This window comes from Centruroides sculpturatus, unplaced genomic scaffold (assembly GCF_000671375.1).
Source record: "Centruroides sculpturatus isolate CEXI.00-Female unplaced genomic scaffold, Cexi_2.0 scaffold259, whole genome shotgun sequence".
Taxonomy (NCBI): Eukaryota; Metazoa; Arthropoda; class Arachnida; order Scorpiones; family Buthidae; genus Centruroides; species Centruroides sculpturatus.
Window position 1 is genome coordinate 770,506 of NW_019384410.1, and position 16,334 is coordinate 786,839.

The window sequence follows — 16,334 nt, forward strand, 5'->3', positions numbered from 1 at the left end:
GTTCTTTAATAATAAAATTTTGTTGCTCTAGAAGTTTTTTCAACTTCTCCATTCCCATCAATTTTTCCCGCTTCACCAATATTAAAAAATATATTAAAATATACGTATTATACTCTGTAACACTACTAAACTAGAGCCTTATACCCCTTTAACCTAGGTGCGACCTCCCTCGACCGTTTCAATCTCGACTGAAACGAGGTTCAATCGCGATCGGCTCAAGAGAGTTCCTGAAACTAGATCCAGTCATAAGAGAGATCACACAATCCCACGCGTGCGAGAAAATACAAGATGGCTGCGGAACGAGTGTCGGGCTATGGACAGCGAAATAAAAAAGATATTGTATTTCGAGAGACGATGACATCTTCTATTATTAGATATATCGCAAGAAAAAGTATTGTATTTATTTCTAACCAAAACTTCCATTTTGTTTGTCGGTGTTTGTGACTTACCGTGTAGTTATGTCAGTTTTATCATCGCGTGTAATATACATCTCTTTTTAGGTTAATGCTACCTTAGGTTCCAAAATGGCGGCGCTACGGTTAGGTTCGTTTCGTTTCCGTTAGATTAGCTACATTTTTAGTAGACGTTTCCTTTTTTTTATTTTGTTCAAGAACTACCGTGAATCAATAACTACTGACGTTTGGCACTCGGCGGCCTGCCGGCGGCTCCCCTCCGGGAGGAGTCCGTCTGAACCACGAACAGTCGGAAGCACGGCCATCTTGGAACCTAAGGTAACATTAATCCTTTTTTATTTATATCTTAAGGTCAGTTTTTATGCTAATGTTGCTAATGCACCATTTGAGCGAAAAAAAATTGTTAAGGAAAAATTTTCTGTTAGCGAACCCTTTGTTAAATATTTCGAATATCACCACTGCCTGTAAGGTATATTTTTTTCGAAACTTTTTTATAATTATAAGCTATAATTATAATATTAATAATTATATAATATATGTATATAATAAAATTATATAATTATTAAACTTTTTATTTTCTAAATTAAAGGCAGTTTCAACTAATTCTTCATTGGCAACACTTACCGCTACCGCGGGAAGTCTAAACTGTCATTTTATATATTTTTGTGTTCTGTTGTTTATCGTATTTTTTAACGGTAATCTTTATATAAATTGATATGTATTACCATATTTTTTTTATCGATAAGTATTTATATAAAATTAATATCACATAATAAATTTTTGCGTTAATCTTCTGTTATATATAACAAGTGATATGTTAACGTGTTGTGTGAAACACTACACGTTTGTTTTACGTAACATGTTAACACTACGTTTAATATGTTATACGTACTCTCATGCAGAAAGTTAATTTAGATTTGTTATAGATACTATTAATTCTTTATCATTTATAAATAAAATTATGAACAATGAATTTGAAAATAAGCCAGTAGGAAATTTGGGAAGAACACTTAACATTTATGGCAAATTTCACTTAATTGAGATATAATATAGGNATTTTTTTTTTTTTTTTTGTTTGTTGAATTTTCTAATGGCAGTTGTATTAGTTGTTAAATAGGTAAATGTCTCTTCAATCCAAAAAAAGAAATCCTTTGGTAGAATTATATTGTCTGTTGAACCTTTTAAAGATTATACAACATATACTGCTATGTTCTTTTAAAGATGAAACACTTTTAAAGAAAACCTCATAATGAAAATTATTTCGATGTAAAACACCCTTAAAAGAGAAAATGGAAATTTTTGAAAACATTGTAAATTGAAACTACAAGTACTGTATAAGTGTGAAGAAACATGTGGAGTTCCTTAGGCACTGAAGAGGGGCTAGAAAATTAAACTTGCCTGAAATGCATCTGTAGAAAAACAATAAAGGAGTTTTATAACCTGTAGAGCTGTGAGACAGTCTATCGAAGGATTTCTTTTTTTGGATTGAAGAGACATTTACCTATTTAAAAATATTTTGTTTACTTTTATATTTATTATTATTATAAAGATATAATTTTTATGTTTTTATTATTTAAAAACCATTCAAAAATTGAAATTAAAATTAAGATAAAATATTAATTAATTTAAATGTTTATTTTCAGTGTATTATCTAAAATTGCAATGACACATCTTGAATTTGTTATTCCTTTAAGTAAAGATGATTTGAGAAAAGTGAATAAATCTTATCAGTATGTAGTGAAAGAAACATTTTCTACATCCGAAATTGTACAAAAACTTAAAGGTAATAAATTAACTTAATGCATTTATTTTTAAAACTATAAATGAAATCCAAGAAATAAATAAATTATTTTTTATACAGATTGCCATCATCAAATAAGATGTAATAATGCAGAATTTATCATCAATTATTTTGATGTTTTTTTCTGTGTTTTATAGTAAGTATTTTGCTTTTATTACTTGTTTATTAAGTCACTTATATTAAAATAACCATACATCTTCAAAACCAGCAAATACATTTAATTAACTAAATAAGTAAACATTTTCAATTTTTAAAAGCCTCCTTCAGATTATTTGGCCTCTTGGACTGTTTAATTTTGATGTAAATTAATAATCTGAAAACCTTGAAAAAGTTGAAAGCATTCAATTGAAAGTGTATGGTTGTTGGGCTGCAATTTGAAATTGCAGCCCTACAACTATACAAAATTGTAGATCTATAAATTCCCACTATCTGTCTGTTTTTAATCTCGAGAACTGAGTTAGCTAGATGAAAGTCAAGACCGGATATGGAAAGCTTAGGGGTAGGAGGCCTCAATTAACTATATACAAACTTCTGATGCAAATCAGAAGTCATGTTATTTGAATTCAAAAATTTCCTCTGAGAGGTGTTAGATAGATGACCAGCACAACTCTATTGTTAAAAGAAAAGTATGATGTACAGGGTTAAGCCACTTCTAATTTGAGATGAGAGCATATATTTTAAATTAAGTAAATTAAAAATATGATTAAAAATTGCAGCCTGGCATTGTGATGATGTCACAATAAATAATTTAATTGCTTGTTTTTGATGTGATTTCGTTACTGGTTTATGGAGTTGAAAAATCATATAAATAATAAAAAATTCTTCAATAATTGATTAGATCTTTAAATGCACATTGATCTCATAAATTTGTATCATATATTTTTTATTACATTAACATATTATATATAATAAAAGTGAGTTTATAAGATCATAATAATATATGAAATTTTATAATTTTATATTTAGTAAATATTTTATTGATAATTTAGTAGTAATATTAATATTACTACTAAATCATAATTGCTATATTTCCTCAATTTTTTAAAAATATTTCAATAAAATTTCACTTTTTTAAAGACATTTTTTACCCATTTTGAATGGATTATCAAATTAGAGATGCGTATTAGGGTGTATTTAGACTAGTGAGAAAACTTATGCTATTTATTCTGACATTACTGTCAGAATAAATAGCATAAGTTTTACTGACATTACAAAATGACTTATAAAGTTGTTTACACTAATGATAGTGTAAACAACTTGATAGTTTACACTTTATAAGTCATTTTGCTGGAACTTGCAGAAGTCCTTACATGACATCCATGCTTGCTTGTCTAAACTGATATAACTATAGTCACATGATTTCTGGAAATACTTTCAGTTTGTTTTGATATTTGGCAAGTTAAACAGTCAAAGGCAAGAAGAAATAGAGAGATGCAAAAATAAAAATTTTAATATCTTTATATGAAGAAAACCCATTTTTGTACAATGTGCATTTTTACAAGTTATGCAAATCAAAATAAAAAACAAGAAATATTAAAATTAAATGCAACAAAATTTAATCCAAATAACAATAGCAGAGAAATTTTACAAAAATTACACAACTTAATGGGCCAATTTATGCAGGAAGTGAAGAAAATGAAAATAAAAAAAAATGATTCTGGAGCAGTGTTATACTGCAAACATCCAAATAATTGTTTGTTTGTTTAGTTAAGTTATGGTAACATTACACTTGGGCAATCTGCATAGGGGGATGTGTTCCGGGAGGTCTTTTTAAGGGAAAGTGGCCCCTATTTAGGCGTTAAAGACATGGAGAAAATCCAGAAAACTCCATGTGGCCAGCCTGTCCGAGCAAGGCATGAACCCACAACTGAACTCCCAGTGTTCACGGAATGAAGACCACTTGGCCACTGGTGGGCCAACATCCAAATAAAGTTTTTAAATTGTTGTTCATCTTTAATTTTTGGCTCATTGAACAAATTATTATATGCCCAATAATCTTCCCTTCTTAATATTCATTCCTTACCAACTTGCTCACTTTCAATGTTATTTTTTAATTGTAATTGTCATTTAGAAGTAACAATGCCACTACACAATGTTTATGTTTTGTGGCATTATTAGTTCTAAATGACAGTTTACGAGATAATATAGTGAAAAAAGGACCCAACACTTGACAAATGACACTGCCACAAATCTAAGTTGCTGAGAGTATAAGCAGTTTTGTGAGAACTCAGGTGATGTTTCTGATAGATAATCACAACAATTATTACTAGTAATGTAAATCCATATGAAATACACTTATATGAGATTTATTGCAAGTAACTTACCCTTAAGGCTGCCGCAAACTAGGCAATATCAAAGCAAACTGGTCGAAGGAAACATGAAACGAAATTTGTTCACTCATCACTCAGTCAACCATTGATTGCCCAGTTATCAACTTAATGTCACTCTGTGTCATATCTATAAATATAAATGAAAATATAAAAACTGTCTATTGGTGTTACTGGTAAATATGTTTAATTAACAAGTATGAGCACTTTCAGCAGCATCTAACTGTCTTCTTCAGGTAATATGGGGGATGAAACATTATGAATCTAGAGATAGAACACATTTTCAAATTGCTCTTTGTGCACAAGCATGGAACATAAAAATTTAAAAATACAAAATTATATGCCATTACAAAATAAATATAATATGCTATGACAACAGTTAACAAAAGAAAAACAAAATTAATTGATAAAAATATAAAGAAAATTTAAACAAAATGTAAACATTGGAGCCCCTTGTCACCAGTATGCTCATGCCATATAATTGCATGACCTACAGTTTTAGCAAGTTGAACAGTGCAACCCATTGCTGTGGAATATCAAATGTGGGAGAGTTGTATGGGAACATTGATGTGATAAACAGACTCAAATGAACAAAATTCTCCTATCCCCACAGTGACCAAATAGGATCAAAGTTGTATTCCATCACTGTTTTAGCTAGCTCTGTTGAACATCTCCCATGTGTAACATCTTCATAATGCTCTGCTTGACAGACACGGAACATTCTGTTAGTGGCACCTATATATAATAATATAAAGATAATAAATTTGATCCAGTTAGTGGATTTTGTAAACTCCAAACTTTTCAAGAGTGTAATCCCATTTCTATCATTGCAAGGTATTCTATGCAATGTGGGCTTGGAAGCAAGTGGTAATGGTAGTATATGCTCGAGTTTTCTAAAGGCTCAGCACAAACCTTTAGAAAATTCGGGTATATACATAAAGAAATAGAGCCTAGGTACAGGATGGCTAGCAACACAAAGACCAGTTTCTTATGAAATAAAGTGGAATTGTGGAAATAATGCATTTTTTACATGATTGACTAAATAATTAAACTTGGCAGAGTATATTCAGCCCTGCACACTGCTAATTTTATGCAAGCAAGCTCTTCATCCACAAGCAACTGGGAGGATGGTACAAAATATGAATTATTTCTGTGGTGTGTTCGTCCTTTGTGTAGAAAGAAAGCTCCTGGCAAGGCTTATCAAAGATAAACAGAAAAATCACTGGTTTTGAACAAAATGTATATCTTGCACACCTAGCCTTTGTTAAAATTTGTGAAACAAGTACCATCTATGAACAGCTCAATAAAATTCATTTTATCTCTGACAAAGTTATCTTACAAACAAAAATGAAGTTTGATAAAAAGTTGTTTGTGGATGAAGAGCTTGCCCACATAAAATTAGCAGTGTCTAGGGCTGAATATTCTCTCACCAATTACATTCCAAAAAGGAATTTTTGAGATAATACAATGTTTGAGTCCTTTTTCTATTTATATCCTTTTATTCCAATCCAGGAACCACAAACAGCAGGTAATTTGAAGTAAAACTTCTAAAAATAACAGACAAAATACTATCAAATGATTTACACACAATTAAAAATGATCTTGTACAGTTATGTAAATAATTTATCGGCTGCCCGAAAATTCTCCAGAGAACTCTCAACTTAAATGCGATTATATAACATCAATGCTGATGTGAAGGATTTTTAATGCTTGTAAACATTATAGCCTACAAAAACAGGTTGATGTTGAGATCATTTTTAATTGTGTGTAAATCATTTGATAGTATTTCGTCTGTTATTTTTAGAAGTTTTACTTCAAGTCGTCTGCTGTTTGGAATAAAAGGATATAAATAGGAAAAAGGACTCAAAGATTGTTTGTATTGTCTCAAAAATTCCTTTTTGGAATGTAACTAAAATAATCCTGGGCTAAAATTATCTTAAATTATTATTATTATTATTATTATTATTATTATTATTATTATAGTCTCTTCTAGTCCGTTAATTCGGCTTTGGTTGCTTTAATGTTTATCGGGTTAGCTGATGTTTGTTTATATATATAATCCTGGGCTAATATTTACAATTCTCTCACCAAGTTTATGTTTATTTATTAAATTTCTGTCAAATAGACAATGAATGGAATGCAGCCAAAGCTAACATCAGTTAGCTTTAGCTACTTCCATTTGCTGATACAAATTGTCATCATACATCATTTTCATTTTACAAAATAAATACAGAGCAATAGTTCTTAGAGAGGTCAAAATGTTCATTGGTTCTGTAGAACTACATGTGTGATATCACAAATGGCGACATTGATCAATCTTTGAAGGAAAGCATTCATGTAACCATAAAAATTTCCTCTGATGTCATGTTGAAAGTGATGGCATTGCCTAGTTTGCAGTGGGCTTTAGAGTTGATAGCCTTTTGGAATTGAGGAAATACAGTATATATAAAAATTGCTGACCTACTTTTGCATAAATTGCATTATGTTGTTGAAAATTACTACTAATTTTTAACGACTGATGATAAATTTAATTGTTAAAATTTTAAATAACTAAAATGTATTTTTTTAAAATCTGATTAATCCACTTTAAATTTTTTATTATAGTGATTTTGCTAAAATTGAAGCTGATGTAAAAGAAAATGCTTGGAAGATCATTTTGAAAGGTTTCTTTTTTTTTATATAGTAATTTATTTTATTTATTGCATTGTTTTATTAAAATTTTAATTTTGATTTTGAACACAAAACTCATTTTTTATATGACTATTTTGAATTTTAAACATTTTCAGTTTGTAAATGTAGAAATTTCAACATTTATGTTTACTTCATTATATTTAAACTTAGTCTGAAGCTATGCAAACAAAATTAAAAGCAAAATTAATGCTTTCTTATATCATTGTAGCATTAATGATTGCTTAATACTGATGACTAAACTGAATAATTGATATCATGTTATATTTTATCACAAAACTGTTTACTTGTACAAGATTTTATGTTTCAGTAATATTCTATGCCAAATGAACTACCCAAGGCCCCTATGGCTGTCAGGCAACTTACACTTTTACACCACTATGATACAGGGAAGTCCATTTTAATTAATCCACTGGAATACGAAAATGTGCATCCTGCAAAATATCATTAAACCAAAGATGTTAGACTTCAAGAGAAGTACAAGATGGAGCTATCAGTTTCATCATAGAAGGCACTACAATTGGTAAAAAAAAGGTCAATTTCATTTATTAATACATTAACTGTTATCTACAAGATAACTCATATAATGTTGTCTGTCGTGTTTTGCCAGATATGATTATTCCTATAGTAAGTAGTTATTATAACTGATTAGTGGGTGCCTGGAATGAGAATGACACATTGATTGGGCATTATAGAACAAATTATAAAGAAGTTTAAAATGTGATATGAGTTTTCTGTTTAGATTGCAAGATACAAGCATTTTTGTAGTAAATATATTATCAAAGTGACTAATTTGTGCCTGGAATATGAAAGACAAATCAACCTGGTGTCATAAAAGGAAAAAAAGTTTATTGAAAAAATATTGGAAAAAATATATATTTATTTATTTATATTTCTTAAATTATCTCATTGTTGGTGTCCGAGAAAGAAAAGTTACTTCACAAGATAACTCACATTGATATTTTTTTGCTAAATATTAATTATTACTACCAATTATACTTAAAAAATAAACATAAAACTTTAAAACAACAAATAAACATTAAATAATCCAAATGGCATCCAGGACATGTTTGTGCAAACTGCTCATGGAAGTCAATATGTTAAATGGAAACAGCCATTTTTTATTGCATATTCTGATTCTACATCAAAAATAAACAAACTTTTATTTAAAACATTTTTTGAAAAGATGCATTTATCAGAAGTTATGAGTGTTTGAAGTTTTATGCAGCCACCACACCATGCACATGTGAATCTAAGGATATCTGTGAACTTCATTGAAAAATGGAAGAAAAATGTTAAAAAATATCATTAGGAAACTATTGTTGTTTGGTGGAATCAAGATAAGTGTCTTCTCTTTATCACAAGCTTGATGGCTTTAACTAACATGCTGTCACATTAGCTTTTAATCAGTTTATTATTTGAGAAAAAGAATGATTTTCTATCCAACCTGTTTTTATTTCATAATTGTTTTTAAGAATATTTAATTTTTGTGATTTCTTGTCAGGTTGAAATAAAACAAAATTTTCACTTGTTCCTCTCTCACAAAATTTGCATGTTATTGAATTGCATTTAAAAAATTTTCTGAATTGTCTTCATAAAGTAGCTTAAATAGAAGTTTTATTATGGTTTATAAACATGTTTTTTTCATAGATATGTTTCAATTTATCAATATTTGTTACTTTTTAATAGATTTTAAAAAATCAAATATGGTTACGTTTTCAAAAATATATTGAAAAATAGAACTAAAAACTTTGTAAAAATTGCTACTTTTTAAAAATTTGGATTCCTTGTTTTACTAAAAAAATATTTCTGAATATTTTAAATAATTTTTCAGTAAAAAAAAAATACAGTGGACCCTGGCTTAACAAGCATAATTCATTCCAGAACCTTAATCATAATGAGAAACACTTATTAAGCAAAACAATTTTTCCCATATAAATGAATGTAAAATGTGATAATGCATACCATACTCAAATATTTTATGTATAACATTTATTCAAAGAAAATTATACAATATACATTGTTAATGAGTGTGAATTATCATCATCTTTTCTTCTAGTGCAGAATGAACCAACCTGGAATGCGAATTCGATTTGCAGAAAACAAAAAAAAATTGAAATTTAATTTGGAATTGGTCATTAAATTTAATACGAGAGGCAGTACAACTGTCTACCTCTAGTCAAATTATTTAATTTCTAATATTTAATTATAGCCTTTACATAGCCCAAGAATTTGGCATATCATTTGGCATGTTTATTATATAATGGGCTAAGTTTGTTGATGTTTATATGTAATATGTCTGAACACAAGTTTGGAAAAATCTGTGATCACAAGCAATACTAAGATGCTAGCAGAACCAGGGCTAAATACAGACTGATATAACATGCGCACAATCTGGAACTTCCTCTCTTCTTGTCACTTGTTAAGCAAGTCACTTTTTACAATTTGATTTGCTCATTATGAGAGGTGCTCGTTAAGCGAGGTTCCACTGTGTGTACAATCATTACTTGTAAAGAAGTGCACCACACTAAAAATATCTCATCCCATTGCATTGATGAGGACTGATGCCTGTCACATTTTACTTCAATTAGTTTCTGTTTTATTTTTATTAATTAATTATAGTATTACATCAGGATTAAGAAAATCTGATTTATGTGATTTTAAATAAATGTGAATTTTAATATGTTTTTTATGTTATTAGCATTGTATTAAAAACCTAAGAATTTTTTAAAATATGGATCTTTATAGATAATTTTCAGTCAGTCTTGGTTAATTGGATTCTACCATACTATCATCTAATCTTGATATTATTTTGAAGATGTAGAAATTTGGTTAACTTAAATTTAAAAGTTTAATCTTTTTGTTCACAAATACATTATAAATATAATTGCTAATTTTGTATAAAAATGCATTTTGTTTTTTACTAGTCTTTATGTTATTTATAGGTATGAATCTGTTAGAAAAATCTCTATGTGAGTATCTAGATTCAGAAGAGTCAATGGATCAACAAGATTGCGCTAAATTTCGTAATATGTTAAAAATGTTCTGTTATTTATTATGTCAATTTCTTGAAGCAGTTGAATCTAAATTATATCAAAATTCAAATAAACATATAATAGGAAAAGTAAATGTTTATAAATTAAATATCTTTTAAATATTTGTTGTTTGGTTTGTTATTTAATTTTATTTTGAAATTATTACAGGGGAAGAAGTTAGTGCAGAATGAATCATCTGTTTGGGATGAAGAACGTATTCAAGGCATTACAGCACTTAATACAATCTGCCAGTTAAAATTACACAAGTTATGGGATCCACCGATAATAGAGGAGGATTTTGTCAAGTAATATAAATCTCAAATTCATTATTGATTAACTATAAAGTGTTTGTCCAAGCTAATTTTAGGTAGTTACTTAATTAGCTAAATGTTTCCTCTGGTCAGTTTAAAATATTTTAATCTTAATTATTATTATTATCTTTTAAAGATAATCTTACTGGTATGCAGTAAGATTTGTTTGTACATATTCAATTAATATTCTTTACTAAACTATTTTAGAAAACATTAACAGTGATTTGTATAATATATAATTGACTTCTGAAGTTTATTTATAATAGATTTATTTTTATTAAGCTATTGGAATTTAGATATTTTTCATTATAAAATTATTTTATATCATTTTTAAAAAGTATTTATTTAACTCTGTTTATTACTGAATTATTATTAATTAGCAGATGGGCCTGGTATTGCTTGGGCAAAAATTAACGATAGTGAAGATTATTAGATTATAGCTGATCTTATCCATTTTCACCAGGTGCAAGAATTAGGTCCCCCTCTTCTGAGACTAATTAGAGAATTTTTAGATGGATCTAAAAATATGTCTGACTTCCCACAAAAACACAAAAAACTGCATCTAAAATAGTATAGTAGAAGCCGAGTTCTTCAGGGTAATCCTTAACCCTCTCTCTCTCTCTTTTCCCTGCAGGGGGGAATTTCTTAAAATCCCTTTTTAGTGTACATTCTCATGATGTACCTTAGCTGTGTACCAAATTTCAACTTTCAACTCCTAACCATTTGGGCTCTACACTTATTATTATTATCAACCCATCTAAATTATATTATAAGATTTATTTGTAGTTTCTGATGTACTGTATATTATTAATTGATATAATTTTTTATTTGTCTCTTTTAGCTTGATTATGAATTGTTGCTTCAAGTTATTGGAAAATCAGAATACAGTTCGATGCAAATCTACAAAGAATGCCATTTTTAATCTTCTTGGTATTTTATTAAAAAAATATAAAAACAGCTTAAGTAAGACTTCATTTTAGTAATTTTACAATTAATATCAATAAAATAAAATCATAATAATGTACAGTATTGCTATTTTAAAGGTTGCAGTTTAAAAATTATACAATTTGTGCAGCATTTTGATTATTTAGTTTCTCCTCTGGCTCAAGCAGTTGAATTATTTGTAAATGAATATGGTATTAATAATATTGTGAATGAAATAATAAGGTATGTATGGAATTATAAATAAAAAATTTCAAGACATTTTTTAATATTAAATTGTCATTTTATAAAATTATACTTTGTATTTTCATTATTTTTTAGGGAAATAAGTCAAATGGACATTCAAGATTTAATTAGAGATAACACAGGTACCAAATCAGTCTCCCTGTTCCTGGTTGAAATTACAGAAAAAATTCCTTCTGTAGTTTTACATTCTTCAAGTCTCTTGCTTCATTTTCTTGATGAAGAAGTAAGTAGTGAATTATAAATAAATTTATCTAGTTTTCTAAAACAAATATTATTCTTATTTATCTGTTAAAAAAATATAATACACAAATTTTTATTTAAAAATATTGTTGTTTCTTATAATAATTCTTATAATTCCTCTATATAAGCAAATTCTTATAATAAATTTATTATGCCTTTAATTATTCATGTCCAAAAAAAAAGCATAATAATCAAATTTGTCGATAGAGCAAAAAATAAACAAATAAATAGCAAAAAACTTACATGAATGTTTCCAGACAATAAAAATGTAAGGAACCAAGTCCAAGCATTATTTTTATTTACTTTTATTTTTGCTTTTTATTATATTTTTGTTTGGGGCTTATGTTTTGTTAGGACAAAGGTTTCCTCACCATTCACCTTAGAAACTTAAAAATAGAAGAGAAACCAACTCACCAACGAGAGAAAAGTGCCGTAGTAAAAAACTTGCGCACACTTGTGCTCCCGAGCGGGAAAAAAATAAGTCCGCACTGAGAAAAGGGGGGGAGACCCCACAAGCACAACTTAGGGACTCGCTAAACGTTAAAGAATAAAAACATCCTGAAAATTGTCAAAAAGAATAATGTAAAAGGTTAGCGAGTATTGTCGGAAAATAGGCTGCCAGACAAATAGAAAAAGTTTATTGTTAGCAAATAAGTATGTAAATGAGGAGAGTGATTGCAGTCAGAATTGTGACGTCACCTCACAGTATAAAGTCCGAACGTCAAGTGAAGATGACCGAGGTGAGCTTCTGTTAGCAACGAGCTTGGTGAGCTTCGTAGTAGCAAACGAGAGAGGTGTCCGATAGGATAAAAGTAGTTCCAAGGCGATTTTGAAGTTATTTGCTTTGTGGATCGACGAATAGAGAAAGTCTTGAGAGTTGAGGAAATAGGTTTCTAGTATATTGAGGTGATGATTAGGATCTTAATAATTCATAAGAATTATCGTATATAAGTTAAGTCTTTTGATTTTGTCGAATTCCAAAGGGGAATAGAATTAAGTTAGAAAATAATTGAATTGAGTTTTGTCGGGTTGATTCTTATTGATTTTCATTGAATAAATTGTTGTTTGATTTTAATAAATTTTGTATATAGTTTATTACTAGAAATTTATTAAATATTTGATTTGTTATTGACAAACTTGGTCATTATTTAATTCGGTGCACGCTTAAAGTCCAGGCCTGGCACACTAACACGAATCCGTGTAAAGTACCCGTTAGGGAATGGCTATTTCCGGCACACAGTCGTGTCGATAATCGTTGGAAAAGTCGGAAAAATAATATAGTACTTTACAAAAATATTCAGGATGTAGTCAAGAATGTTTACTTTAAAAGCATGAATTTATGCAAAATATGTAGTTCCCTAAATACAGCAGTAGCGTAGCATTGTTTCCGTGAGACTAGTTCAAAAAGTAACCTTAAAAATGTTTGGTGATTATGCTTGGATATGATATAGGACAGACATTCCTGAGCATGATTTTCATAACTTGTATCACTCACAATGTCATGTAGCAGTTCTGCAAACGTGGTTCCCTTGGTATGATAATTAGTTATCTTTTTCCTTATAAGAGATGGTGTGAAGCCCATCAAAATTCATTGTTAAATGATGATACAATATGATACTACCTGCATATTGCTGCAGCAAGTCTGTAGATCAAACACAAGTTCAAAGCAGATCAGTCAAGTATGAGTGACACTCCAATATCATTCACATGATGTGATGTCTGAGATTACCCCATTCATAGATGAACAAATTTGTCAAGACAAACATATCCCTATCAAAGAATTGGTGAAGATTTTGCATATGGATGAACCACATCATTCAAGATGAGGTGCAACATCACAGTAGCTGCAAGATAGATTCCCAAGTAATTGACATAAGAAATGAAGGAATGACAAGCTGAGACATTACAAGAAGGAAAAGAAAGACTTTTAGGAATGCCTAGTTAATGGAAGTTGGGTACACTACTTTCTACTATAAACCAAATGATCAAGCAAAGAATGGCATCATGTTCATCACCAAAACTCAAAATGTTTTGAAACCAGCCTAGTGCAGAATGATACTGTTAATATTTTTTTTAGGATCACAAAGGGATCACATTGTCATACATTACATGCTTTCAGGACCCACTGTGATAGTGAATCACATTCTGATCTCTTGAAAACACTTTTGAATCCAGAGATCAGAACAAAACAGCAAGAACTTGCTCACCCTTTGTGCCCTTCTGCAACATGACAATGTACAGTCTCATATCTCATGTATGACTACTGCAGCCATCCAGGAGATTTGATCCTGCATCCACCATATTCACCAAACTTTGCACTATCAGATTATCATATCTTCGTGTCAAAAAGTTTGTTCTAATGAAGAGGTTCAACAAGCAGTGCATGAATAGTACATACCCCAAAGATATTTTTTGTTGGAATAAATGTGGATAGTTATTTGAATAAGTGTTTTATATGAAGCTGTAAAATCACTGTGACATCTCCACCTTTAAGAGCTGATTTTACCCTGTGAAAACATTTTTTAACTGTTAGAAGTGCATGTCTTGAAGTTTTTAATTTCTGTAACATATATAAGAATCAAAATCAGAGGGACATTTGGGTGCTAGTCCTTGTTAGTATTCTAACTTATTTTTATGAAATTAATTAAAATTAAGTAGAACTTGCATTATTAAATATGTATAAATTCTTTCATATGATGCAACTTAATAGCAATTAACATAATTCATTTACTTATGAAATTTATTTTTATAATGCATAATCTTTTAGAAGAATGTTTAGGAAGAAAGGTATGCCAAATGGAAATATATCAATTTTTATTTTAAATTTCTTTTTTTGATTGATTACATAGTAAAGATGTATTATATGATATATATTACATTAAAATTTTCTTTACAGCCTTATGTTATGAGATGTGGTGTTCTATCCATGTTTGGAGAAATAATAATAAAAGTATTTAGCAATACTGAATTAGAGAATAAAGCAAAGGATTTGAGAGATCAAATGTTGGCTAAATTAGAAGTAAGTTTAGTAAGTTTTAAATACTTTATGTACAAGAACATAGTCTTAATTTTTTGTGTATTTAGGAACATATACATGATGTCAATGCTTTTGTCAGAAGCAAAGCTCTTCAGATATGGCAAAGTTTATGTAAGCAAAAAGCTATTCCATTAGATCATCAACATCCACTATTAGTTTTAATCATCGGTCGATTGATGGATAAATCTAGCTTCGTTCGAAAGTATGCAATTCAATTTATTAATACTATAATTCAAGTCAATCCATTTGGTGGAGTTGTAAGTAATATATTTTATTATATTTTATACTGTAAATACATTTTATTTATTAATACTCCTATCAAAGCTCGGTATTGAGGAACTCCAAGCAACACTTAAAAAAGAAGAAGAATATTTAGAAGAGTTGCTTTCTGAAGAACAAGATGAAGGTTATTATTTAGATTTATATTTTACGTTGGAACAATTTATCTAATTTTTAATTTATGTTTTATAAAATTACAGATAAGAATGAAAAAATAATAGAATGGGAAATTATTAAAAAGCATTTTACATTAATGCTAAATGATGAAATTGAAGAGGATATTACACAAGATACAATTTATCAGTAAGTCAAAATATATACTAAAATAAATGATTATAATATTTCCCAGAATAAGAATGGAGCTGATGTGCTAGATCTTGAATATGTATCAGTTTGCTGTCATAGCTAAACAACGAAAATTTTTTTAAATGCTATGTTTGAATTTTTTAAAAAACTTCAAAATTTTACGAATTGTAAGAATATGATATAAAGTGTGACTGTTTTTTTTTTTTTTTTAAATTTTAAATTACTTAGATATTACAAATAGATTATAACAGTTTAAACATATCTTATAATTTTCTAATATATGTAATTCTACTTCATAATGAATACAAAACAACTTTCTTTTGCATATAGACTAATGAATATCGACTTCACTATTATTCTTGGAAAGACTATAGTTTTAAATATTCATTAATAAAATTAAATAATTTTGACAAATTTACATAAGTTACTTTTGACAGAATTCTTTCTAAAAGCCAAGAATCCTTAAATGATCAAAATTTAAAGGAATTTTTTCAATATACAATAGACCAACTATCTGATTTTGAAGCCATAATTGAAGATAATGAGTAAGAAATTATTTTTCAGACTAGACATATCTTATACATTTCATTTGTAATTAAAACATTCTATTTCAGAGAGAAAATTGATCAGGATAATTTATGTATGGCAAAAGCTTTGTGTTTCATTGAAAACTGTTACATAAGTAAGCATTTTAATTAAAATAAAATAA

At 28.6% G+C, this 16,334-nt stretch overlaps 1 protein-coding gene across 1 annotated transcript; it reads left to right on the forward strand.

Moving 5' to 3' along the window:
- The first annotated feature begins 1,017 nt into the window (after positions 1-1,017).
- LOC111618992 (condensin complex subunit 1-like) lies at positions 1,018-16,324 on the forward strand. The gene is made up of 15 exons (XM_023360620.1): positions 1,018-1,108; positions 2,057-2,196; positions 2,275-2,350; positions 7,146-7,204; positions 10,175-10,353; positions 10,433-10,569; positions 11,417-11,538; positions 11,619-11,742; positions 11,839-11,986; positions 14,900-15,022; positions 15,088-15,297; positions 15,365-15,446; positions 15,520-15,622; positions 16,063-16,170; positions 16,240-16,324. The coding sequence occupies exons 2-15, from the start codon at positions 2,076-2,078 to the stop codon at positions 16,322-16,324; spliced, it is 1,677 nt and encodes a 558-aa protein (XP_023216388.1). The 5' UTR covers positions 1,018-1,108; positions 2,057-2,075.
- Positions 16,325-16,334: the final 10 nt, after the last annotated feature.

Excerpts from the sequence above, each read along its gene's own strand:
- LOC111618992 (XM_023360620.1), top strand. The coding sequence starts at position 2,076 with ATGACACATCTTGAATTTGTTATTCCTTTAAGTAAAGATGATTTGAGA. Across the intron at positions 11,539-11,618 it reads AAAATATAAAAACAGCTTAA|GTTGCAGTTTAAAAATTATA; the intron begins GTAAGACTTCAT and ends GCTATTTTAAAG. Across the intron at positions 16,171-16,239 it reads GCCATAATTGAAGATAATGA|AGAGAAAATTGATCAGGATA; the intron begins GTAAGAAATTAT and ends ATTCTATTTCAG.